The sequence below is a fragment of the Chaetodon auriga genome, chromosome 18 (genome assembly GCF_051107435.1).
Source record: "Chaetodon auriga isolate fChaAug3 chromosome 18, fChaAug3.hap1, whole genome shotgun sequence".
Lineage (NCBI taxonomy): Eukaryota > Metazoa > Chordata > Actinopteri > Chaetodontiformes > Chaetodontidae > Chaetodon > Chaetodon auriga.
This window is the reverse complement of record NC_135091.1, coordinates 15677154-15703942: the sequence shown is the minus strand read 5'-3', so window position 1 is coordinate 15703942 and position 26789 is coordinate 15677154. Positions and strand designations below refer to the sequence as shown.

The window sequence follows — 26789 nt, the reverse complement described above, 5'->3', positions numbered from 1 at the left end:
ATTTTCTTCACTGATTTCAAGTGCACTGAAAATAAAGGTTAATTTTGCTTATTTTGATACAGTGTGTTTCTTTAGTATTTTGCTACTATTTCCTTTATCATATTCTGTTATTATTATTAATATTATTACTATTGCCTTGTCACTTCATTCTTTTAAACACTGCTTTAAAACAGTCAAATTAATGTGAGGACACTGATCAAATACAATACTAACTTATTAGTGTATTGTAAGTAATTGATGATCACAATATGATAAACTGTAAGGAAATAAATTATTGAAATTCATTATTATCATTGTTATTAATATCATTATTAGTCTCTTCTTCCAATTATCAGAATTACTAAAATAAACATTTGATAGTTTGAATTATTCTCAAAAATGGCAACAAGCTTAAATAATACAAAGAGAAGTGACTACAGAAGTATTTACACTGGTGCATTGAAGACTATGCATGCCTATAGTTTATACTGTACCATTATGTTATACTTGGTTGCCATCTGCTGGCCAAACAGGCATCCTGACTAACCCAAACCATAACACACACATAGTGCTTTGACTGTTAAGAGTGACTGATAATATGCATATAGTGCTGCTTCATATGAAACAATATCATGTTTGCTGATGACACACCTGGAGGTAAACTTAAAAAAATTGTAAATGCTGCTTTTATACAATTTGCATTTCATTCATCCGTTCACGTTCACGTTCACATTCACACACACACACACACACACACACACACACACACACACACACACACACACACACACACAGATAGCTGTGCAAGGCACTGGAATGACAGTCAGGAGTTATTTGGGGTTCAGTGTCGAAGGACACTTGGACAGGAGAAGCTGAGGACGACCTGCTCTGTCTCCTGACCCACCACCACCGCCCAGAAAAGTATTAAGGAAGCCTTCTTTGCTTTCAAGTGTACTTCTGCTACTAATACACTCATCTATACACTGTAAATCAAACTGCTCAGTGGAGTTATGCATTTTTAACAGAATTTAATTCACACTGTACCTTCGCACAGAAAAGCTTTAGTCCACACCACAAACAATACACTCACAGCTCTTAGCCAAACATAAGGCACAAAGTATGACTTTTGACTTAGGAAGGTTCACACTAAATATAGGCCATGGGCTTTTCAAAACAGCCACAAAATGGTTTGTAGAGGCAGAAAAAATAGTGAGCCATGTACAAAAACAAACAAACAAGCGAACATTTAACACCTGATTAAAGAGAGCATAATAAAAACAGGTTTTTCTGTATAAAGTACATTTTGTGCAGTGATTTAAAAGAAGGTAAGTCTACTAAGTTCAACAGCTGAAAATGTATTTCTATAGTATTTAAAATTTCACTTGGGATGAATTATTTATTATTTATTTTTACAATAATGTCTAGTGGTGTATTATATTTTTGTATTATATTTTTTCTTTCTCTTTTTTTACCTTGGGAAATGTGTCCTATCTCCAATATATAATTACAGATGTAGGTAATTGGAATAGAATGAGCTGGAGATGGGCAAAATATGGAAACTTTGCCTTGTTCCTAGGTTGGAGAAAGCATGTAATTTTAAGTTTGAAATAAACACACGAAAGTGTATGAACCACATGGACAAGCACAGGACTTTTTCTAAATGGATATTTTTACTAGTCCGAGCAAAATGTCCAACATGTCTGCCATAAAAAGTGTGCGTACACAGAGTTTCTGCTGGTTAGTTTGTGTTTGGAGCAGGTGTAGTTACCTACCTGCTGCAGGTACTTGTCAGTCGTTTCTCCAAAGCTTTAGATACATTCCTTTTAGTAAGCAGCTGGGAAAGAAGGATCAGAACAAAACTTGAGCACTGAGACCTTCAAATGAACCAATAAAGTCAATAAATAGAGAGTTAAAAAGTGAAGAAAATTACCTGGGATGTCATGTTTGGGGTCGGAGAACAGATGAATCAGCAACGTGGGAACTAACTCGAGCCACCGTCATACTAAATATTAGCGTTAGCTACGCTAAGCCTGTGCAACAATTCATTCAGGTGCTGATTAAACCTCAATTATGTGAAAGAACAAACTTGGGGATATTCCACAAAATACAAAACTCAGCGATTTACAGCTTCTTGAAGACATTTTTATTTAAAAACGTTAGTTGTTTGTTTGAAAACCGAGTGTTTCACGCATGCGTCACAACTCAGGTAATTAGGGAACGAATCACAAGTGTTAAATAGGGGACGCAGATCACGTGATCACAAGCTCGCGATTCTGTAGTGGAACAAGAATGTAATCACATTACACTCAGTCCGAAATTTGCAGTAAATGTGCTGTTAAATTCAAAAACATCCAACATAGATCAAAGATATATTATTTTTGTCAGAAGCCAAATAGGAAGTCGGCCATTTGTTAAGTATAAACAAATGAACAGTAAACACTGTGCAAAAACATAAACAATGTAAAAACTGAATAATGTAGCTCAAAGATTTTTTTTGACCCAAAAATGAACTGAAAATTAACTAATTAACTTTGCATTTTTATATGGTCGTAGTTTAATGATTTATACTAATTATTAGTACTGACATGTGTGCTTTGTTACCAACAGTCCTCTTACAAATCTCCCTTCCTCATTTAAACAGGCAGGATCTGACAGATCTGTAGTTCTTTGAGCAGAAGCCTACAAATCCCGACAAGCATTTCGCCTATCGCTATAGCAGCGGGAAGTTGGTTCGCGTCTACTATCATGGACAACCAGAGCAGAGTCTTCGCTGCCATACTACCGGCAGCTGCTCGGGAATTAGACGGTAATGAGAACCAGCAGGGAGTCGAAGTACGAGCAGTCAGTCGTCAAAGCCCCAGCAGCCGGGTGAGGGAGGTTCAGGTCACCGGAACAGCGGAGGTTTGCTGCCCGGCGGACCGAGTGTCGGTCCGGGTCAGTGTGGGCAGCAGAAAAGAGTCAGTCAACGAGGTGACCAGCAGCGTTTCACGGCGACTGGAATACATTTTACAAGCTGTCAGGTGAAAACACATGGAAAAACCCAAACTGTCTAACTTAGTACTAGTGGAAGAGTTCCTTCCAGTAAAACAGTAAACTTTAAGCTAGCTTGTAAGCTAACGTTAGAGCGTTAACATTGCAGCTAACTTTAGGTCGCTGTGAGAAAAGTGAAAGTGCCAACTATTAGCGTTACTGTTTACTGAGGCATCAAATGTACAAGTGCTGCATTCATAGGTTAGCTTGTGCAGAAGTGCACAAGTTAACAGCGAAGTGTACTCACAATATCAGTGGTGAAAGTAGTCAGTGTAATTGTCCATTTCAGAGGGTCATGTGGATAAGTACTGATGCATTAAGGTACAAGCATTTTAATGGGTTTAATGGTTTTAAGTTGACCTTCAAAGAAACTAGTAACTCAAGCTGTCAATAAAATGCACTGGACTTAAAAAGTGTGATATAAAGTAGCATGAAATGGAAATACACATGCAAAGTAACTCAAAATTGTACAGTGGTAGTAGTGCCACTGAGTAGTACTCTGCTCATGGATTTCCACTGAAGCATTAAAGTAGCTCTAATGTATTATTAGTAGTAGGATTGAACAAGTACTCTAATAATAGTAGTAATGGACAAACCAATAGTTAAGCATGGAAGCTGTATGGAAGGAAAATTAGTGTTTCTATTACTGTCTATGCGCACTGTTCATTCATGTGAAATGTATGTTTTGCGGAAGTACATTAGGTCATTTCACCTCGACTGCAGTGGATGTATTATGTTTTTATTCATCCATTCTTCAGACAACATGGCGTCGGTGACAAAGACACCTCAGTGAGGAGGTTTCTCCACCGCGAGGCAGACCAGTATCACATGGATGCAGAGGTGGAGTATTTGGACAAACCTAAGTGATCCAAGTGTGTCACGATGCCATGAACCTGTCACTGACCCTGCAGGATATATGTGTGCTCACCTGCATATGACAGTGAAACAAAATCTTCCCGCAGGTCACGGTCACTTTCTCAGATTTTGAGAAGATGGAGAGAGTATGTAGTGTCCTCCTGGAGAAGCTGGACAAGAGTGTTTGTGTTGGGGCACCGCAGTTCTACCACAGTGCTGAATGCCTGAGTCAAATGAGGTATAAAAAACACACATCTCAGCAGCACTGTCATATCTGGACCGACTCCTTATTTTGATTAAATGCAGCCATTCTATCTCGTGTGTGTTTGTCTGCACTCCAGGCGGCGTGCGTGTGTCTCAGCAGTTGAAAACGCTCAGCAGAAGGCATGTGAAGTCAGTCAGCTCCTGGGGCAAACTCTGGGAGCTCCCCTACTGGTCAGAGAGGAGGAGACAAGGGAGTGGAGGAATGAGGACGAAGACGATGGAGGCAGACGCCAAGGTGCCACGCTGCTTCCCCACCTCCCCAGTACACCCACAATCACCGCCTCCTCACGGGTGTCCGTGTCTTTCAGCCTCAGAGACAGAAGCAGGAAAAAAGTCTGAAGACATTTGTCACTGAGGCATGGAACCAAAGAGCGGACTGTCACAGTTTAAAGTATTTTATTGCTGAGTGGTAATGGCTGAACAAAAGTGCAAATTTTCAAGGTTTTTTTCTACCTCAGCCAACACAAAAACTACATGGAAAAAATAGATTTCAAACACAATTGTTGTCATTTAACTTAACTTCAGCCATTCAAATCTGTATTTAAAAATCAGGCAATAATCTGTTTTTACATTCTGGCACATCAAATCAAAATACTGTATATTTTTACATCGCAAAGAAATAAAAGTTGCACAACTGAGAGCTGTTACTCCACATCTGCAAAAGACACCCTCACACCGAGATCCAGCAAGGAGGGATTTGATTGATCTGCGCATATCATGGCCTTTACAACTACCAGCTCAGTATTTCTACAGAAAACACGTCACAGCCGAGCAGTCAGTCATCTTCACGCGCATCCTCAGGGAAGAGCTCTCTGAGCCAGGGCTGCATGACGAACCGCTCCCCATCAAAATGTGTGAAGTAATTCTCCAAGGTGGGAATGTCCGGCTAGAAACATCAACAGTGAGTCCAAGATGTACTGAATGCGTGTGACATTGTGTGTTTGCGTGCTGTGATTTTCAGTACATACCCTCATCCCGGTGATGCGCTCCAGTTGTGTCTGAGGCAAGTATCCAACTATCACAGAGGAGGGTCCAGGCCCGCTGAACAGCACTTTATAATGAGGAGTATTCTCTGCTTTGGTGTCCTGCATGCACACACACACACACACACACAGTCACAGGACTGGCTAATTAGAAAATGTCCATGAGCTTGTGAAACAGTTAATGAAGAGAGGAAGACTTTCAGGAAGCAGTGGTGTGTAGCATTGTGGCTGCTCACCTCAGAGTCGGAATACATTCTGTCAACCCACTCTGGAGGGGCACGCAGCTCAGTGTCCCAGCTCACCACCACTCCAACCATATGGCCTTTCCTCTCCATCACCACCTCTCCAACCCGCAGAAACACATATGGAGGACGAGGGCTGCGCACAATCTTGGAGGCTGCAGGAAGGGAGAATCTTGGGTGCTGCATTAAGATTAAACCCCCCAGGTAATTTCCCATCTTTCAAAAAGACAATCACTAATGTTGCAAGAGCTTGTATTTACTTGCCTACTGTGCTTTGGGGGTTTGTTCTACGTAACAGTACAATCAAAGTGAGGAAAATAATAATAAATATTTTCCTAAGATAATAAGTAAAATGTCAATCTGTTTGTTCCTGAAAAATACTCACAAACCTCCAAAGAATCCCTGGTCGTTGTCAAACATCATGATCTCTAGGGCAAGTGACTCCTGCAGCATTTGCTCTTCCTGCTTCAAGCCAACCAAAGACCTTTGGAAAGCAAAAACGCTGTCAGTCTGACAGACGAGAGAGCAAGCTGTGTGTGCGTGTTTCCGTACTGCAGAAATTTAAACATTAGAACTCACCTCGAAAGGGCCTGTAAGAAGTGCTTGGAGGGATGGGAAAGGATCATGCAAATGAACATACAGTGTCTCAATCACAGTCTTTCTAACTGCAAACATCCCATACTCACTGGATTTTGGACATCTGCTGGCTTGCCCAGTCCATCCAAGCAGTGCCATTAAGGTAAAATGTTCTCCACTCTTTCCAAATTCGAAGCAACCTGAAACACCATGGTTATTGATTAATTATAGACAAAAACAACAGATAACACCTTTAGGGACGCACTAGTTTTACTGTAATACTTGTACACTTTGGAATTTGATGCATGTGAATGAAATGAAGCTCATTTATTAAAGAATTCTCACAACTTTACATGCAAAGTCCATGAGCGATGCACTGACGTACATATGGAACAGAAAGGGCCCTTTACGCACGGATCCTACCGTGTGCTCGCGTGATAGCGCTGCGCCGCCGTGGAGCCGCTCCACCTGCAGATGAAGTACTGCGCGGGCACCGCGGACAGCAGCAGCACGAGCTGCAGCGCGGCGGTGGCCGTCAGCTGAGGCATGGCTGCGCGGCGGTCACCTGGAGCCGGACAGGCGCGTCAGGTGGAGGAGCCGAGTCTTAACCAGTCTATAGTCGATGTGAAAGAAATCACACCGAGTTCAGAGCGCCTTCTGTGAACTGGGCGAGACGTTTAAAAGCTTTATTAGCGGGCGTAAAGTCAATATGGTTCAACTTTAAGGAAGTAAAACGCTGATGTAAACAACATATGGCGGCACAGAAACTGTCGCGACAATGCAAGATAAACGAAGGGACTGTCAAAGCTCGTTATTATTAGTAATTTTGACTCTTACCTCCTATTAAAGGCCACAATCTTTCTCCAACTATCTGCCAAACATTGCGCCCTAGACTGTGTTTGCGCCAGAAATCCAGAACCGTGTGACACAGTTTCACTTCTGTTTTATTTACATAAAGCACACACGTACCCATGCCGCCAACACCTGTGTATTTACATTTTCCGTGCAATCATGTCAAACTGGTAGTCTGCCCAATCATCGCGGCCCACGGATGAACCGGCGGGCCTTTAGCGGCGCGCCACGTCAGGAGGAACCGAGCCCGAGTGCTCCGGACGGGAAGTGCCTCACACGCAGTTCCGCCGTGGCAACGCAAGGTGGGACAGTTCAGTTCAGTTACTCAACATGATTGACTCTGTCATGTTATTTTTAATAGGTTGCGTTACAGCACTGTATTTTTATTCTGTTTTACTTTAGAGAACAAACTGATTACTGTGACTGACAAGAATTTAGGTTGAAAACATCCTGTGAATGGAAGAGCACTTTTCGTTAATGACAATCAACAACAGGAAGGAAAAGTGGATATGGAAACACAACTGTTTATTTACTTAAAATATTGGTATGAACTAACAGGACAGCAGTACTCCCCTACACATACATTCTAGCCTTATGCTTCTTTTTTGCATTAATTCCTTTATATATAAAAAGTATCCAAACTAACAAAAAGACATCCTCATCGATCAGTTCACGTGAAACAGACCCCCTTTCCCTTTCCCGTTCTGTTCTTTCCCATCCCACGCCCCCTTAAAACTTAAAACATCCCAAAATGCTTCATGGTGGCTCACATGCAGCCACTTCTCCATCTCTCACACACAAACACACACTCACTCTCTCTCTCTCTCTCTCTCTCTCACACACACACACACACACACACACACACACACACACACACACACAGTGACCTTTAACCTCTGACCACACGCTGTGATGCCCAGTCAGAGGCCACAACCAGCACAACTCTGCCACACTTTAGCACAGGCCCGTGGTAAATGTACGTGTACACAAGCTCCAAAATGCAGTGCAGGTTCCCGTAAAGTGAGAGGGCTGATCTGAACTGCTGAGACAGTGATTCAGAATTTGTCAATAAAAATCAACTTAAATCAGAAAACCTAATGAGGTCCACGCTCTGAAGCACTGGGGGCACTGTGGCTGATGGGAAATAAGAGGGAATGAATGAATAAAGCCAATTCTTGCTTATAAACCGCCAGTGACTTGCTCTTAAGGCCCCTTTAAAATGATTAGTCGTACATTATTACTAACATGGCGAAGGTAACCCGACCAGCAACACTAAATCAGCTCTTTTACTTTGACCGGTTTGATAAATTCAGGTAGCATGGGTGATCTGGTGAAGAGGTGGAAACAGCAGAACGAAGAAGTTTGATGTCTACTTTGATATGATGGGAAGATGATGCACATCCCAGCCCATCCCCTTATTATTGGAGATACAATGGCGGCTGTGTAGTAGGCCAATGGCAATGTTAGCCACCGCCCATTCCTGATTAAAAACAGCCAAAATCCAGCAAACATCTGGGATTCTCAAGTACTGTATTTTTTTTTTAAGTCGGCTCATGTAAACATTGTGTTTAAAAGTGAGCTCATCCCCTACCGCTTGAGAAGCCGGGCTCTAAAATGTCGTTTCCACACTCTGCTCATGATAATCTGTGCATATAAGTAAATATGATTATTTGTGATTGAGATAGAAAAAAAAAAGAAATCCAAAACCATTATGTGCCTATGAAGAGTTTATCTCTGCACACAAAGTGCATAGTTTTGCGGGCAAAGATCGTTCGCTTCCTATGGAAACCCCAACAATAATTATTTTCATGCCGACAGTCATTTGTGGAGGAAGGTGTCAGTGTTTCAGGCTGTCTCAATCTGGAATAAAACTCTTCATATACACAATATAAACAAATCTTTTGTGGTGTAAATATAAACCAGACTGACTGAAAGAAACAAAAGTTATTAACTGTATCCTGAAAGAAGTGTGAGGAGTATAAAACACCTTTCTAACTCCACAGATCTAACCACTGAAATGCTGACAGCACACTCACTGCGGAGACAGTAAAACTGCTGCAGAAAAGAAAACACATTCAAAAGCCATGTTCATAAACTTCAGTGCCCAAAGACAGAATTTGGCATTGACAAACCCACAACAAAAACAATGATAAACAGATGAGATACATGTTCAATAATATGTCACAAGAAAGACGAGCCAGGTGTTTATAGATGCTACCGTCCAGTTCGCCCCAGTCGGACCTACAACACGCGTGGCTGGTTTTGGCATCCAGTTGCTCTGTGCTGGGGTGAAAACAGAAGCATGAGGACAGAGGAGGCCATCATCTTCGTAGAGTCGGTCCATTAGTTGTGTGTACAGACAGAGAGTGACACAGTGTGTTTGTTTCCAGTCGGACTGTTCAGTCTTTTCTCTTCATAAGCCCTCTGTACGAGCCTGTCGTCCAAGCCCGTCCCCGAAGTCCAGTTCTCCAGACCCAGCGACAAGAACCGAAACCAAAAGAAATGAAAGAAAAGGCCCCAAAAGCAGAAACCGAGGATTCAATATGCCAGTATAGCAAAGGCACACAATCAGGGAGATGATGTAAGACTTGTCGCTCTCTCGTCCAAAATCAATCCGATCGAGTTTGATCTGGCTTGATCCCGTTTGCTCCAGGTGCGAGAAGGTGCTAGAACATGCGAGACAGAATTACTGTGTGTGGATGTGTGTGTGGTCACCATAGAAACATATCAACATTTAAAAAGTCAATTCATATATGGTAACAATTTTAAAATACACAGGGTTACTCCATACAACTGCATTGATAACCGGTCTGTGGTAAGTGCATCTCAAAGCTAGTCACCCAAAGCTCCACTGGCTGTACCTTCGGTATAAACTGACAATAGGTTGGTTATAGGATAATATATTGACATGAATAATGGTTTTACAACAACAGTAAAGTCTTTTTTCAACTGCTATAAATACATTTCTTTGAGAGGTTTCACAACGATCAAACCGTATGCCACTGTTTGTACGCTGAAAGAGAATGACACACGCAGTTGTGTTATAAAAACACGCACGCTCCTTCAATTACACACACTCGCATAGTCACGACTTAGTTCGTACACATACAGGCACGTGGACTTTGCAGGGCAGAGGCCAAGCACAATTATAGACACATGCATGCACGCGCACACCCGCACACACACACATACACACACACACACACACACCAAAGACATAAAGGCACAAGGTATTGCTAATGTTGAGGACGTGTTGAAACATGATCTATCTAGACATATAAATGACCCCTTTCACTCATGCATCCTTTTTGTCCTCCTCACAGTAAAAACAGCTTCTAGAAAAGAAAGAGATGCTTTTTCTTTCTAATTAACATGCAAAAAAAAAAACAAACAAAAAAAAACACCCACTCAGACCCACACACATCAACGGTAAACAAAACCTACAGATCTACAGTACCAACAAAGGTACACCATTTGGTATTTTAGCGCAGACGGACACGCTCAGGTTGTGTAAGACTTCCGAAAACAGAGAGCTGATCATCACGTACAAATCTTAGAAAAAGCAGAGGGGGGGTTGTATAAAAAAAGAGCGGGAACAATGAAGAAGGGGGCGAAAGATGTTGTCAGGCCAGCGGCCTGTAATCCATCACAGGCCTAACAATTTCAGCTCAGTGGGCGTCTTTGACTTACCCAGCAGAGACTTTTGAAAAGTCCTCAAAAATAGCAAGAGTGAGACAAGATACATCCAGCTCTCCTCGTGAATTTTTCAAGTACTAAAACTCTGTTCGACTACTGTTTTGCCCAGTCTGACACCAACAGTGTTTAAGGTCAGACGGCGGTGCAGAGTGGTTCAGTGGACAGGAGGACAGTCATGAGACCACTCGCGTAGGAGTCGGTGAGCTCCTGTGGGATCCAACATGGACCAATAACGTCGGAGGACTTGGAACAAATGATCATGCGTCGTCAGAAAGCCATCGGCTGCCGTAGCAATGTGCTCACTGGGCCGAGAGGAAGGAGGAGTGGACAGATAAATGTGCTGCTGTGTCTCTCCACAGCCGCGGCTTCAGATAGCAGCAGCTGGATTTGCGGCTCCCCGGACGTACACAAACATACGCGCACAATAAATGCATACAACACCGAGCACGACCTCCTCAACTTAGGCCCCCTCCCGCTCCTCCAATGCACGATTGAAGAAATCTCAGCCAGATTTCTTCTCTGTCAGAGCAGCCAGCCCCCTCCTCACATCCTGTGTGTCTGTTCTGTTGTCTCCATTACCAGCCTATCAGGTTGGCTTTGGCCTTTTCTGTCAGCTTGCGGACGCGTCCCTTTGAGGAGGTGCCAAAGGTGATTGATGAGTCCTCAAACAGCAGCTGCCTCTGCTCCTCCTCAGAGTCCTCCTCCATGTACCAGGCAGACCTTCGCCCCTGGTTGCGTGTGCGCATCGACCCTCCTGCCCCATCCCCTGCCTCCTCCTTTGGAGACTCCTTGCGATTGGATCGTTGCGGAGCAGGTTGGGGAGGAGGCGTGACCTCCTCGTTGGCTCTCCTACTGCTCCTCCTCAGCGGAGAGGGCTCAGGTGACTCAGCAGGAGGAGTGGGTTCATCAGTTCTTACCAGTCGGGGCCGGCCGCGCCGTCTGGGCGTCGACACCACGCCAGAGTCCGACAGCACAGATGTTTCCTGCGCGGAAGACGTCCCGCCCTCATCCCCTGTCGATTGGTCGAGCTCATCGTCGGGGGTGGAGCTCCTGCGGTTGCCACTGTTTCTCATCTCCTCCAGCTCCTGCTTGCTCTTCCTGCCTCTCTTTTTGCCAGGAGGGCGGCCCCGGGGTCTGGAAGGGCTCCCCGGAGTGGTGGCTTCTGGAGGACTCACGGGCAGGTCCGCTCTGGATTTCCGCCCCCTCCTGCCTACGCCCAAGGTCACGTGACTACTGTGGCCATTCAGGTGGACTGTGCTCTGAGACGAAGGGGTGGTGGGAGAGCCTGATGGGGCGGCATTGATTTACAGGACAAAAGGAAGAAAACATATATCAATAGCAGGCAGGTGACGGTAAATGTGCATTTTATGACTTGAATCATAAAGCAAAGCATCACAAGGTCACTTCTCTGTGACACATTCTCTTACCAGGTGTGTGTCGTACAGGAGTCCTGAGTTTCCTCCGGGTGCTTCCTCCACTGCTACTTTCCACGGCTGGAGGGGGTGTCACCTTTTCAGGAGCTGGTGGCGTTGAAGCTGACGCAGAGTTATGAGCCCTCAGTGAGCGAGTAGACTCTGCTGATGGCAAAGAGATATGCAACAAAGGAAGTCAATAAAGCATGTTTGATGTCGTCTATAAACTTCCTGTCAAAGCTAAATGAAAAAAATCAATACCACATGAAACCAGCAGCTCATTAGCTTAGCATAAAGACTGGAAACAGCTAGCATGGCTCTGTCTGAAATGGTCACCCCAAAGCTCATTAATTATTTAATTAATACAAAAACCAAAGTGTAAAAATTGCACGTTGTGGTTTTACAGGAGATTACATGTCAGACTGCTTCCTGGTTGGACACACCAACTTCCTGCAGTCTTGCTGTCGCCGCGAGGTTGCCAAGCAACTAAGATAACACTTTATTTTTGGTGTACAAACATAACACTGCTATCAAACATCTAATCTAACTATCAGCAGGAAAAGAAATACAAGTATTTCCTGTAAAACTATCACTTCAATACTACAAGTTGTACTGTTGCTCTATGTGTGCACTGACATCAGAAGCGGTCTCACCTGCTGTGCTCTGTGTGTTGCTCGTGGAGTTATGTAAGGAGGATGAGGAGGGTGGAGTGTGCGTAGAATGGCGTGCTGCACTTCGTGTACGCCCTGCAGCCAGTGTCTCTGCCTTCCCATTCACCAGCTGAGGGGGCTGTTTGAGGGGGGCGCTCTGCCTCAGAGAGGACGGTCGTGAAGGAGCTGGTGATGGCTCCCTTTTTCCAGTCACCCTGGATGACACACGTCTCTTCCTCTCTGGGCTGGAGGCAGGATGGGAGGAGAGAATGCAAAAGGATCACACCTAATGCGCAGCAAGAGACCCAAGAACAGGAAATAAAATGTCCCTTTTCCTACCTGGATGCAGTGCTGCTGGTTGGAGATTCGCTCCTCCTCCTCCTCCTCTTCATGGCGTGCCGTGTTTGTCTGTCTGTAGTGTGTCGTGTCTGTCTGTCAGTGCTCTGTCTGGTCAGTTTATCAGTCAGGCCGTGGATGGCTTTGTAGTCTGCCAAAATGGAGCTGACATGCTCCTCAAACAGCGCGGACAGCCTCAGACTCATACTGTAGATCTGGAGACACAACAAAGCTGCACTGATTCGACTGTCACACTAAAACAAGAAGAATTTCATTTCATGTGTTCATCAATGCATGAAAATATTAGAACACTGCAAGGTGTATGAAGCTCAATGCACCCTGGTTTTAAGCACTGTGTGTGTGTGTGTGTGTGTGTGTGTGTGTGTGTGTGTCAGTGTGTTCGTGCATGTGTGTCTCACCCGAGACTTCTTACTGGGCGTGTAAGCTTTGGAATTGCTGAAAATGAGCCGGACGTCTTTGCAGAGCTCAATGGGCGACTGGTACTTTCCTTCTGTTAGCGTGTTGAGAACGGTGCCAAAGTCCATTGGTGACTCGACTATTTGCAGGTAGTCCTGGGAGAAGCGGAGGGAAGTTGGGACATTTCAGTTACAGGCTTCAAAAGATGAGAGCACAATAAGCAGCAAAGGAGATGAAGAGAGGGTAAAGACGTAAGCGTATTGGGAGACTCCAAGTTTCACTTTGAATGGACTGGAAAGCTGAACCAACAGCAAAAGAATTCCAGCCTTCCTCTGGTAACAAGGGAACCGTAGCCCACCGAAACCGTGAGTGTGTTCAGTGTTTCTGCTTCACGACTTCTCCATTAGATTTAGACTTCATTAAAGATTCTGAATGAAGAGGCCTGTTCTTCAGACCAAACAATCCCTTCGCTTCAAAAACCACTCCTTATTTAACTGAATTGCAGCCATTTGTGCCTCTGACTGACTGTAATGCGAGATTCAAGGACCAAAAAAGGAAAATGCAAATGAACACACACAACAAACTAAACTCAGATCACATCCAGATGAGTTAGGTGTGTTTGTGAGGAAGGCAGAGTTCACGTGCACACGATACTGAATAAAGAAAGTCGCTGTGTAGGTACCGGGTATTCCTGCAGGTCCACAGGTTCTCTGAAGGGCTCCGAGTCCTCACACTGAAAGATGAGATCCAACAGCTCCTTGCAGCGTCCCCTCCATGCATGAGGGTCGTATGAAGGGGGTCGGGTTCGCAGTTGGCGCCGCATGGGCCGACGACCCTACACACACACACAAAAACAAAAAAAAAAGAAAAAAAGATCAAGTAAAAACAATGAACTGCAGTGTCGGATGTATGGAGACACACTGCTGTTGTCAGACATGTTACCTTATGGTTTCTTGTGGATGTTCCAGGGGTGTTAGTATCTTCATCCTCCTCATCATCATCCTAAATAGATAGGAAAAGTGGAGTTAAACAAAGGTAACACACACTGTTTTATGGGGTGCTCTATTATTTAACTCCAAATTGCTTTTCAGGGGTAACTAAATAGCAGCAGCAATATCCAATTTACAGCATATTTTAGAACTAAAGAGGAAAACTGTGTGAAATTGTGAAGTAAGCTTTTTTAAAACAAATTCCATCAACATATTTTGGATCAGTGAGAAATCATGTTATCACGGTCAGCCATTAATTACAGCAAAACGGTGACGATTTCAAGACAAAGTGCAGTGTAAACACATAAATGTGCAAACACACCTCATCTTCAGAGTCGGAGAAGGTCGCTTTCTTCATAGTTTTGTAGAGGGGCATGAGGTCTGTCAGACTTTGGTCCCTGAAGGAGAAACAAGAGGGAGAGAGCAGAAAAGTTTCTAAAGTGCAAATGTTGTGCGACAAAATGGAAACATGGAAATAATCTTATCTCAAAAACAACACACAGATTTTTGAATCAATGACAACATACTCACTTAATGAATTGCAGCATGAGGTCAGAGACAAACTTGGCTGTAGTCACAATGAATGATCCGGGCTCGTTGAACGTCTGCGCGTTGTGTTCAATATAACGAACCTCCCACATCAGAGAGGACAGTCGCCTGAAAAGCAGATACAAATGTGCTGATGGTGTATTTATTTCTCTCTCTCTCTCTCTCTCACACATACACACACACTGTGTCTTCTGCCATCTCTTGCACTCAAACACAGCCTGATGTGAGGTACCTGTAGAAGCGGTTCACCAGCCTTTGGCGTATGGTGCTGAGGTCGGTGACGTAGGCCACTACTGTGCAGTATGTGGGGTAAGCTTGGAGGTCCACTGGAAAGGCAAATGGTGCTGCCACATCTTAGGGTGAACATACATGAAAAGAGAATTATTACTAGAAACACATCTGCTGCAACAAAGGTGGATATCTTGTCTACATGATGCGTTTCCTTCCAAATAATACAACCTGTATACTTGGATATCAAGTATTCACCTCACATCTCTGTTGCTTTTGCTAAAGACTGTCCCACTTGTTCTGGATATTCTTACCTAAATTTGGATACACCTGCAAGAGTTAATAGAAACTCTGTCTTGTAAGCCAACTGCAGCATGAAGCGTAGGAGTAACAGGGAGAGATCTGGAGGGATTGAAGTGTGCTAGCTTTTCGTGCTCATGCGTGTTTCATCCCTGAACTGACACTAGAGGGAGCCCTCTGACCGGCTTGCCGCTGGGAGGATTGCAGCAATGCAAAGCCTGGGCCTAATAAGACATTACATCACTTAATGGGAATTCAAGAAAGCATCTCAATATGTGGCTCAACCTGTTAGCAGCTTATTTCTTTTCACATGAGACCCGTGGCCCTGCTGAGCTCATGCTGATGAGCTCAGAGCTGCGGCTCATGCTGTGTGGTCATGCTGCTGCTGCTGTTTTACGAGAAATGTGCCCTCGTGGCTGAACCTCACATCGCCGCTTACATGACGCGAGTGGAACGTTATTTTCACAGGCGCTTGATGACATCATACCGAGCGTGCAGAGCTGGTCAATGGCTTTGATGATGCGCTCGCATTCCTCTGCGCGTGTGCGGCAGCCCCATTCCCCGTCGAGTGGGACGTACAGCAGCTCCTTCTGTTCCTGCTCTATTAGTGGGACACTCATGCCCAACTCTTCAGGGAACGTGGCTGTGCAGAGACAGAGGTAGACCTCCATCAAAATGTTGAAGTAGTAAAGACATTTGAGAGAAAGTTTAAATGTGTGTGCGCTGTCGTGTAGGTGTACTGGAGTGACCTACCATCATCAGGAATGGGCTCCATATCCCAAGGACTCATCTTCTCTGTGTCTCCATTATCCCAGCTGGGTGAGAAAGAGTGTGGATATGAATCATCAACATCATGACATCTTTTGAGTCTTCGAGTTTGTAATTTCTCTCTTTTTTTTTTGCATGGATGACATATTGCGAGCACCGACAGCCTAAAGTGGATGTCATTCTCTAACAAGGTTTTTCAATGCGCGACCATGAGCACTTGATGCTGACAACACAAAGTATCTCAAACAGACAATACACAGATTAATGTTTCAAACTGGAATGTCACAACAATAGCAAAACAAAGGGCAGTGTTAGTCTGCGTCATTGTAAATATCTAATTGAAACTGTCATCCAGGACTGTTTCATTGCGTTTCTGGAGCGATTCAAGCCATGAGGTGTTTGTGCAGTTAATGAGGGCTGTGAGAGGAGGCTTCAGCGGCATAATCAGAAGGTGCTATTCGTCTACACTTGCCAGGAATTTGTCCGAGCAGACAAATCCCTGTTACATGTAAACCATTTTAATGAAACTGTTTCACATTTCTTATTCTGTCAGTGTGGGAAGTCAGATCTGAAACTCATTCAGTCCCTGGACTCACAAAAATACCCAGAGGCCAACTATACAGTGGCCATTGTGCAAGCTGTGAGAGCCTGGTCTTCACACTTTAACAACTTTTTAACAATTAGATTATTGGACATTATTTCCCTTTTAGTGCTGCACTATTGTGCATAAAACAATCTCCATTTTGTCCCTACACAGTTTTCATTCTGTCACCTCCCTGAACCTGCTTGTCGAATGTGTTCATCCCAACTCCATATATAGTGTTGTACTATATCAGGTTCATGTTATGCTGGAGGAGCAGAAACTTTTTGCTGGTTATCACAACATTTATGGTTTCATTGTATTTTGTTGTGTCGTTTCAGATGGCTGGATGCATCTCTGACATCAACCTGCAGCGATGCAACCACGGCAAAATATCATTTGCAAGCTGTGTGGTTGTGGGGCACGTTGGTAGCCCATCAGGTAGAGCGCACGCCCCATGTTCAGAGGATGAGTCCTCAGCAGTGGCCCAGCCTCAGTTCCAACCTGTGGCCCTTTGTTGCAAGCCTTCCCCTCTTTCTTCCCCCTGCTCTCTGTCTCTAAGCTTTTCTATGATAAAGGCTCAAAAAAGGTAAGAAAACAGACAATCTGACTCTACATCCTTTTCCTTGCCAGCGAGATTTCCTTCACTCTGATTCATTTTGATCTCGTTTGTGTCTTTTCTGTCCCCTCTGCCTTTGCACAGTTTGTCACATGGGCTTACACAGCCTTGTCATTTGTTGATGCTGCTTGGGGAGGAGAAATTAGAACTCTTGGTTTGATGCATTGGACCTCCTCACAAATGCAAATACAACAGATTGATCATGTGAAAATGAGATCATGTGGCGCTTTGATCGATCTGCAGTTTTAATAGTGCAGCCTTAAATAGAGTGAATCTGAGCTGTGATCATACCAGACATTGTAGCACTGAAACAGGCTGTCCTGATACTGAGACTGGTAGGGCTCCTGGCTCTCAATGGTCCCAAACCACCAGGCATCGTCAATCACTGACCGAAACCTGTCACCTACACACACACACATCACAGTCAGTTTAGATCTTCACAAGAGAACAGCTGCCTTCATAAACTGAGCTACAAAACATATCTGACTTTTATTTGATATTCTGCACATTTCTCAGACTACTCAGGCAAAACAGGCTGACCTATACTCCACTGCCTCCTCCTGGCATTGTCAAACTGCTGCCGCAGTACCAGGAAGTCGATGACATCAGGCATGTCGTGGTATCTGCGACAAGACAAAAACGTACACATTAAATCAAAGACTGCAACCAAGCTACGAAGAAATTGGTTAGACAGCCACATTAACAGTGGAAAATAGATGAAACACATAAAATCTGGAGTAGCAGTTTGCCATTCCCATGACAGCCTTTACTTTTGTATTGTCAGTCAACTGGATGAAATATTTTATGAGTAAGTTTTGTGTCAAGATGAGAATTCATTTATGAGAAAAAATGTTATATTTAAACTTAGCAGAGGAGGGCGGCACATAGATTCCTGAGGAGAACAGTTTCATACTCTGCAGACACTGAAAATCGGCATATTGATGGGAAAAAAAAGTGAAAATGAAGGAAAAAAAACAGTTCTGTCAAGTACAGGACATGTCACATGGGGATGCTTACTTCATAGAGAAAGATCCTCCGGTCAGTTTGCCGGTGTCAGGGTCCAGGAAGGACAGCTTCAGACAGCAGAGTGTGGGCAGGCCGACCTCATACTTGATGCCAACTATCTTCATCAGCTCCTGCTCCTGAACACCACAAACACAAGCACATATAACTCAAATGAAAATCACTGTTAGGTTAGACACAGATCAATGCACTACGTTTCATCTCCTGTTGAAATGTATCATTTTCAGTGTTGTAGGCTGAGAGAGCGCTAGCAATGCTACAGTAAGTTTTTCCATCTGAGAACAAGTGAAACTGAGAGCAATGCTTCAGAGTTGCCAGGCCTGTTTGTTCAAATTACAGTAAAAAAAAAAAAAGAACCCCGCATTTCACACATTCAGGCAATACATTCAGAAAGATGCACACTGTGCCTGCCATGCATTACAGACTGCTGTCTGCACACAAATCGCTATTTCTGCCTCCACACACAAATGAAAAATATAGCCAGTACAAATGCAATCCCATGAGCTGCTACTTTTAAGTGTTAAGGTCTTTTTTGATTATTTTAGAGGAATGAAGCTTTGTTCTCTGTAGACATTTTTCTCTTAGCGGGGGTATATTTTTAGGACGGAAAAGGGATTAAAGTAATCATTAAAGTGAAACCAGACAAGCACCTGATATAGAAGAAATACCGGGAAGAGGTTTGCAAGCTAAAGACTGTGTGTGTGCCGTGTGCAGCAGCGAACGAGTACATCTTTGTAGCGTGAAACTGCGGAGCGACTCGTAGGTGCTGCTGTGTATGCTGAGGAAGAGTGTGTGTCATTTTGTTCTTTTTTAGCCAAAGTTTCTCACTGTGATTTGTATTTTTATGTTCTTTAATGACTTGTTATTAATGCAATGGTACAAATGTATTCCCTCTGTGTGAGGACTGTGTTGATTTTTGCTACTTGGCTGTGCTGTGATACGAGGAGCTTCTCACACAGATAAAGACACAATATAAATCTGGAGATACACGGCATCTAAAGAGCACTGTCTCTCTTCAGAGACTCCTCAATCCATCTTTGTCACACCGCTTCTTACCCGTAGCTCCATTTTGTGCCAGGGTTGCTTCTTAGGATTGATGCTGTAAATCTTTTTTTGTTTAGCCATCTCCACATATGCTTCATGGCCCTGTCTGAAGTAGTATACCTGCAGGCAAACAACACGCACAAACATCAGTTGAAATACACCACAGAACTGCGTCTTGTGTATTTTCCAGGAAAGTAACTCTACTTAAAAAACAACTTAACACACTGTCAGTCAGCGTGCCCCTTGCTTCCTGGTGTGTAATGGCCATCGCAGCCTCACGAGGCCGCTAAAATTAGTCTTGTTGCTATGTAAAACATGAGCCGGTGTTTTGGTATGAGGGGCGCACATGTGGTGAGGACACTGTAACAGGAACAGGCAGCGTGTACCTCGTCTCCCATCTGGGGTATGTAAGGACATCTGCGGGGGACTGTGTCTGTGATCCAGGCAGAGGGAAGCCACTCCTCCAGAGTTAGCCCTTGCTCCTGAAGCTCTGTCCTCTGAATGACACGCAAAGGAATACTCAATAACAGTTTGAGGATTTGCATTTTGTACCATTTCCTTTCTTCTCCAAAACTTTAATGTGTTTTGGGAGGGAAAATAAAAGCTGTTACTCATGACAAACCTTCCTCTTCTCCTTTGGCTTCTTCTTCTTTGGTAATGCGCCGTCTTTGTCGGCTTTCTCTTTCTTCCTTTCTCTCTTCCCGTCCCTCTTCTTCTCTCCGTCCTCCTCGGAGCCGCTGCTTTTCTTTTTCACTTTCACACTCTTCTTGGGCGGTTCAAGGTTGATCCCCGCGTCCGCTGTCCAGTCCGAATAATCGCTGGAGTAGTCGCTGCAAATACATCACGGAGAGAGGATTAAACACACAGATGCACCTGCTCGCGCTTAGGTTTTGATTCGCAGACAGCGTGTGCGTGTGTGTATCCGGAGGAGATAGCTGATAGGATGAATGTGCGTGATATACTTTATGTATCTAACCTTGAACTACTGTGGTCATCCGGCCAGGGCTCCTTTCCCTCCTCCTCCTTCTCCTCCTCTGAAGAATGTCCGTTGATTTGCCGTACCTCCACCTCTCCCTGGAAACACACATCGTTTTATGTCAGAGCTCCAGACGAGCAGAATCAATCAGGCATCAGAAAAGTACCAATAAACAGTTTGTGTGTTGCAGTCATATTTATGAGCTGAGGAGTTTGGTGTGCTTGTATCAGCTTGATAGACTGGCTTCTGTTACAGACATAAACAAGATGGACATAAAGAGATAAGTGGCACTGAGCAGAGCTACACCCCCTGCCACATCTTTAAGGTTTCAGTGGTGGCTGGATTAGTTTTAAAACAGGATGTTCTTTTGGAAAACAAACAAAGAGCGAAGAGACAAAAGAGTTTAATCTACTAATCCATATGTAACATGTTCATATTCATGTTATATTTCACAGCATTGCTGGAGTCAAACCAGTGGACAGTAACAGGTTAACATGCTAGCAAAGTCTGAATAGAGGGTTTTTGATGAAGTCAGCTGATCTAAAATTGGACCAGAAGACCAACAAGTACAAAAGCAGTCCTAACAAGTTAGACGAGCCAACACAAATTGGAAAAATGACATCCCTCAAGTTAAAAAAACACACTGCAAGATTTTACTGCCTGAGTGGAAATCACTGGAACAGAACTATGAGACCAAAAAAAGTACCTACAACACAGACCAACTTCTGCTTTACAGTTTCAAGACGGGTTTACCACACAACAAAAAAAGGCCTCGGCAGTACTGAATCTACCTCGGAGGTGCTCTCATCGTCATCGGCAGCCTCAGCGCTTTGGCGGCTCGTCTCCTCCATGGCGGCACGGGTGTGATAGCCATGGTTACCCTGGCTCCTCCTCCCCTCGTCAGCGACACACTCCGATGTCAGATGAACCTGGAACGGCACAGAATGGAGCGTGGAAATTAGGCAAAGTCAGGCGATACCGATAGTTACAGAAACAAGAAACAACAAGAAACATAACTAAATCCCTGTAGAACAATAAAGTTAGTATATAATAGTGTGTGTGTGTGTGTGTGTGTGTGTGTGTGTGTGTGTGTTAATTCACTTACCCTGCTCTCTTTGGGGAGAGAGTGGATGGTGCGCCTCCTCCTTTCTGACTGATAAATATTGATCTCCTCCTCCCCTTTAGCCTCACGCCAGTTCACCTGTCTCCTACACAGTAAACACACACTGTCATGAACTAATACTAACACTTCCAAAAGCAGTTTCTTCTCTGTGAAATCAGCTGTGTGTGTGTGTGTGTGTGTGTGTGTGCATGCGCGCGTGTGTTACCTGACAGAGGCGTCCTCCAGCTCAGGGACCAGCACCCTGCGGCTCCAGGCCACCAGGTCTCCCTCTGTGGCCATCTGGCTGCGTGGGGCGTTGCTGTGCATCTGGCGGACACCCTCGATCTGGCCGCTGCGACGCAGACCCACATTGGGCGGAGAGTGCACCTCTGTGGGGGAACCCACCGATCCTGAGCGAGAGAGACGTCAGAGAGGAAAAATTAGCGCTCAATAGCATTTAAGTGATCAACTTTTGGGGGAAATCATAGCACTCGTTAACATATTTGATAAACGATGAGGATGCTGACACCGACTCATCCATCTGCTTCCAGTAAGTCATTCACTCAGGTGCTGCATATACTAACACCTTAGTATCTTAAAGTGATGGCAGATGGCTCAAATCATCTCTAAAGTGAGCGAATTAGGATTGGTAGCTCTAAAATAAATGGGGAAAAGGTTACAACCAGTGATTGCTGATTAGCGACTGAAGTATTCCACTAGAATTTCCAGAAGCTCAAGGTGACATCTTCAAATTGCTTATTTGGTCCGACCAACACTTGAAAATCTAAAAGTATTCAGTTTACTATCACATAAGCAAAGCAAAAACAACAAATCCTCACACTAGAAGAGCTTACATCAATATTCATTTAACAAAATAGATTAATTACATCATTAGTGATGTTTTTGTGTTGATCAGTCAATTGTCTAATTGTTTCAGCTCAGAGTGAGAGATACAGACAAAGACTTGAGAACAAATAATGATTTAAACTAGCAGTCAGGTGTCAGGTGCTGAATTCAAGCTGCACTAGGCAACAACTGAACACACACCACACAAAACCCTCCAGCTCTCTCTCCGCTGCCTCGCATCACTCCGCTAATCCGCTCCTACCAAACCCACAAGTATGAACGGCAGCAGAAGGAGTCGGTTGCATTCATAGGACCCATCATCACAAATTGCAGGATTTTCCACCATTGGATCAGACTTTCACTTTCGCTTTCTTCAGCACTGGCACGGCACTAAAACGAAGCCTGGGGATAGGTCTGGCGATGCATGACAAGGCTTTCACCATCTGAAGGGACGTGCGTGCACATCTGCATTTGTGGACCAGCCAATAGCAACGCCCCCACCCCTGAAATGTCCCGTGATTGGCAAAAGTCTCCCATCATGGGCTAGATTTTCTAAAGCCTGAAAACGGAGCCAAGAGCAGGTACAGGAGTCTAGTTTTCTCTCAGATCACTTGAATTACATTATGCTCAAAGGTTACTATGGATTTTTTACTCAATGATGCCAAACAAAGTGCCTTCCACAGCTTTAATGACATGTCATGTAAAAAAACTAAATCTAATGGAATGCACAAAGCGATACAATAAAGACACTCATGATGTTGTTACTACAAAGGCTGCTGTTAAATGAAGCCAGCTGCATGCAGGCAATTACTTATCAAAGTGCATGTTAATGTGTCAGCATGGAGCACCTGGATGATTTGGATCTACTGTGTGTTTTCATCACTTAACGGCCAAAAGGCTGATCTCCCACTGGTGACACACTGATGTATTACGTGACGACCAGAACTCTCTGAGACAGTTTTATTTTGTTTTCACATTCCAAACATGTGATTAGCTAAAATAACCAGAATAACATTGCTGCTCCTCCAGTTGCAGGCGGAAATAAAAAGCAAATGGCAGAGCCTGTGAAGCACACAGAGAAGCTGCCCACACTACAATAGTATGACCTTCCTGTCGTGACGCATTCTTACCTCTGCTGGCCCTGGCGGAGGCAGAGACGTCATTCGTTCCCAGTCTTTGGTCCTGTTCCTGCTGCAGCCTCTGAATCATAGTATCCAGCGGACTCGGACCATCCACCGCCTGCTCGCTCACCACTTGGTTCAGGCCTGGCAGACAGAAGAGAGGTGGTGAAAGGTGAAAGGTGAAGGTGAAAGAGAAACAGAAAGAGAGACAGTAAAGTGTAAAAAGCTTAAATACATAAAGAGGACCATGACTCTTTTATAATATCTGTATGTACACATTGCTTTATTGCACTCCTTTTAGCTTCTATGTGGTGGAGGGGAGCAAAAAGAGTCTCTACTCTGCACAGCGCTCGACACTCAACTTCAAAGAAGAAAATAGGGCAATGGGTTTTTCCCAAAATCCTGCACAGTCACCTCAATACCAGCACGCTTTTTAAAACTTTTCAAGGGCAAGGTTAGGTTAACACTATTCTATAGACTGAAAAACTGAGCGCACAGAAGGACAATACAACATTTACAACAAAAACTAAATTTCAGGCCTGCTACTTAAAAGCTGCATTGAAGAGATACATTATTAGCTCTCTTCTGAAAACATTCAGCGAGCTGGCTTCCCTGATATCTTTGGGTAGTGTGTTCCAGGGCAGTAACTGATTATTTCTTTCAGCTGTTGTTGGAAACCTCCGATAGACCAGCAGCAGATGATCACAGTGTTCTTGCAGGCAACTACTGAACAAGGGAGTTAGCAGGGTAGCTTGGTTCTAGCCCATTAAGGGCTTTGTACACGAGGAGGAGGACCTTAAAATCAATTCTGTTACAGGAAGCCAGTGCTGAGCAGCTGAAACTGGACTAATGCGCTCTCTCCTCTTGGTTCTGGTTAATAGCCAAACTGCACAGTCTGTAATGAGCTTAGGTCTCTTTGTGTGTTTTTTTTGGGAGACCAGTAAATATGTGTTACAATAATCGTGTCATCTTGAAATAAAGACATGAATTCCTGTTTCAGCATCTGTTTGATTTATAAATGGTTGTTTCCTCTCTCTCTATGTTTATGAGGTGGAAAAATTCTGTTTCTGGCGCCTTGTCGTGGGACCTAAGGTTTAGATCTGAAACTAGGAAACAGGAAATGTTTACAGCATATTCCGAATTAGATCTTATTCTGATCAACAGACGTTTGGGTTTGCACAAATACGCAACGGTAATTTTTTCAAGAGGCCGGCTGAACGAATCAAAGTCTTGTCGTTCTAAATATCATTATGTTAATTGGAGTGCGCACGGCTGCATGTACACAGGAATATTAGCGTGACGTTCATTTTCATTAGCCATGTAAACAGTATAATATGAATATTGTCTTTTTGAGAATAAGGCCACAAACTGGAATATTTTGTGCGCGTTGCCTCTTTCACCTGTCTCCACTGTGCACTTCTCATGCATTTCATTAACAACTGATTGTTTCTGTTTATATCCTCGCCAAGATTTTAAACTGCCTTATTAATTCTGCTTTTAATTGCCAATGCTGGTGTAGTTTCAGTAAAAGCATCTCATTAAGTACACTTGAAGACCACTAACGGTCCTGTCAGGCTATCAGCAGTATGATCAGCTTGACAAAAGTGTCTTTGATGAGCTGATAGATGAATTGCTATTAGACAGCGTCACCTCCTCCAGGGTCTGATCTGAAGCGTAGAAGCAAGCGGAGCAGAGTTGAGCTATAAATGAGTTCATGCCCGCAGACCATGAAGAGAAGAGATACTCCCGAGGGTCCGATTTCAGCCTCTGTACCTGAGGAAGTGACCCCCATCTGCGGGATCAGCTGCTCATCCCTGCAGCCCTCCCTGCCAGGTACCAGCCGCTGGTATCGAGGCGGGTGGGGGTTTCCGTCCACATCCACCAGGAAGGGAGGGGGCATTAGGTGTGGCGCCTGCTGAGTCTGCTCGTCCAGCACGTAATTGTTGGCATCGCGGATAAGAGGCCGGTAGTCGGTATGGAAGAACATCTGGTCCGCGATCTGAAAAGAAACGAGGAACATTTACTCACTTGCAAAACATTTTAAAGCTAAGACTTCTGTATACTTTCAATGAGGGTGGAAGAATGATCAGATGACGATACGGGCATTTGGTCTTACTCAGAACAGGTGAGCATGTTGCTTTACCTTGTCATACTTGCTGCTGGAGCCAAAGCCAAAGATGAGCAGGTGTCCATGGGAGTCGGTGGCTGCGAAATGCTGCCCATCCGGACTACATTTGCAGTCAAACAACGCTCCGTGCCCTTGGCCCTCAATCTACCCACAGAGAGAGGGAGATATGAAAATAGGTGCACACTGTAATCATTGTATTACACTACCTGGGAAAATTCCAGGTAACTGTGGATGTATGGCATGGACACAGTCAACTCACAATGTCTAGAACACAATATCAGATGCAGTTTTCCACAAGCCACATGATTGGCACTTACAAGTATTGTTCTACAAGATTTGACTTTAATAATAAATGAAAACACATTTATGATTCAGCCAGTAGCCAGGTGAAAATAGCTGAGTTTCAGGTAAAAACAGGCTGGCAGAATATCATTTCCAGCAGCGAAAGGAACATAAATAGAGTGTGATAGATAGCAAGCGCAAGGATATCCACTATGACAAAGCAGAGCACCACCTGCAAAAGCTGAAACTTCATCAACAGAACTCTTCTGACAGTCCAGCCTTTACTTCATTTTGTGGGTTTTCCTTCACTCTCACAATTGCTTCATTCTCTCATTCTTCACAGTTTTTGCCTCGTTGTGCCTTATTCGATTTAAAAAGACTCTACACCTGCCAGAGAGCACTAAAGTCACACAGTGCACGGTCCAACGCGGATGAACCTGACGCACTGAACCTTCAATCATCTTCTACTTAAGCAGATGTTGGACAGGACACATGTTTTAAGCCGGCTGCAGGACAGGAACTAGAAGTTGGTGAATAGTTGTATCACCAGACAAAGCAAATCCAGATACTGACGGGTACAGTACAAATTCTCTGTCAGAATTTGGGGAAGCAAACAAATTCATATTTATAAGTTAAAGAAGGACTAAACACTGATGAAACAGTGTTCACAGCCAGTTTGGAAAATCAAGAATGAGCGGTGCATGTGGGCTTGAAGCCACATTGCGATGGGTGTTTTTGATGCGAGATGCAGTGCGTCGATCGTGTCACATGGAAAAGCAACGGTGCAACTGTGCTTGAACTGGCTTGGCTCCATTTAAGCATGACTGAATGAAAACCACATCCTTCCTCTTGTAAATGAAAATTTCAATTCATAGTCAGAAGGACATGAGTTCAGTTCCAGTGTTGAGCATGCTAACACGCTAACATGAGCAACAGAGAAGC

The 26789-nt window shown here is 44.1% G+C and overlaps 3 protein-coding genes across 7 annotated transcripts in view; 1 reads left to right on the top strand and 2 right to left on the bottom strand.

The window, feature by feature from the left end:
• The first annotated feature begins 2696 nt into the window (after positions 1-2696).
• On the top strand, positions 2697-4481 carry irak1bp1 (interleukin-1 receptor-associated kinase 1 binding protein 1). Its single transcript, XM_076756497.1, has 4 exons — positions 2697-2999; positions 3768-3849; positions 3972-4102; positions 4206-4481. The coding sequence occupies exons 1-4, from the start codon at positions 2725-2727 to the stop codon at positions 4465-4467; spliced, it is 750 nt and encodes a 249-aa protein (XP_076612612.1). The 5' UTR covers positions 2697-2724; the 3' UTR covers positions 4468-4481.
• Positions 4482-4838: 357 nt separating this feature from the next.
• Positions 4839-7139, bottom strand: LOC143336367 (uncharacterized). Of its 3 annotated transcripts, none has more exons than XM_076756498.1 (7): positions 6767-7139; positions 6353-6593; positions 6040-6129; positions 5743-5837; positions 5348-5508; positions 5097-5213; positions 4839-5014 (listed from the first exon to the last, which is right to left on the bottom strand). In XM_076756498.1, the coding sequence occupies exons 2-7, from the start codon at positions 6475-6477 to the stop codon at positions 4904-4906; spliced, it is 699 nt and encodes a 232-aa protein (XP_076612613.1). In that variant the 5' UTR covers positions 6478-6593; positions 6767-7139; the 3' UTR covers positions 4839-4903. The 3 variants fall into 3 exon arrangements, with proteins under 3 accessions (XP_076612613.1, XP_076612614.1, XP_076612615.1); XM_076756499.1 differs by having other exon boundaries at positions 6353-6542; XM_076756500.1 differs by having other exon boundaries at positions 6353-6542; positions 6899-7139.
• Positions 7140-7291: 152 nt separating this feature from the next.
• phip (PHIP subunit of CUL4-Ring ligase complex) overlaps positions 7292-26789 on the bottom strand; it is a 34712-nt gene continuing 15214 nt past the window's right edge. For 2 of the 3 annotated variants that reach the window (XM_076755780.1, XM_076755782.1), the window contains 25 exons: positions 25581-25709; positions 25211-25436; positions 23447-23581; positions 21697-21880; positions 21474-21576; positions 21160-21297; positions 20369-20466; positions 20015-20222; positions 19779-19889; positions 19405-19512; positions 18343-18467; positions 17866-17948; positions 17617-17728; positions 16112-16173; positions 15846-16001; positions 15063-15183; positions 14813-14938; positions 14604-14679; positions 14235-14294; positions 13975-14127; positions 13295-13447; positions 12879-13090; positions 12543-12784; positions 11905-12054; positions 7292-11762 (listed from right to left, as the gene is read on the bottom strand). In XM_076755780.1, coding sequence (XP_076611895.1) covers positions 11053-11762; positions 11905-12054; positions 12543-12784; positions 12879-13090; positions 13295-13447; positions 13975-14127; positions 14235-14294; positions 14604-14679; positions 14813-14938; positions 15063-15183; positions 15846-16001; positions 16112-16173; positions 17617-17728; positions 17866-17948; positions 18343-18467; positions 19405-19512; positions 19779-19889; positions 20015-20222; positions 20369-20466; positions 21160-21297; positions 21474-21576; positions 21697-21880; positions 23447-23581; positions 25211-25436; positions 25581-25709 — 3981 coding nt within the window. In that variant the 3' untranslated portion in view covers positions 7292-11052. The remainder of the gene's footprint in view (positions 11763-11904; positions 12055-12542; positions 12785-12878; positions 13091-13294; positions 13448-13974; positions 14128-14234; positions 14295-14603; positions 14680-14812; positions 14939-15062; positions 15184-15845; positions 16002-16111; positions 16174-17616; positions 17729-17865; positions 17949-18342; positions 18468-19404; positions 19513-19778; positions 19890-20014; positions 20223-20368; positions 20467-21159; positions 21298-21473; positions 21577-21696; positions 21881-23446; positions 23582-25210; positions 25437-25580; positions 25710-26789) is intronic. The other variant, XM_076755781.1, reaches the window with a different exon arrangement.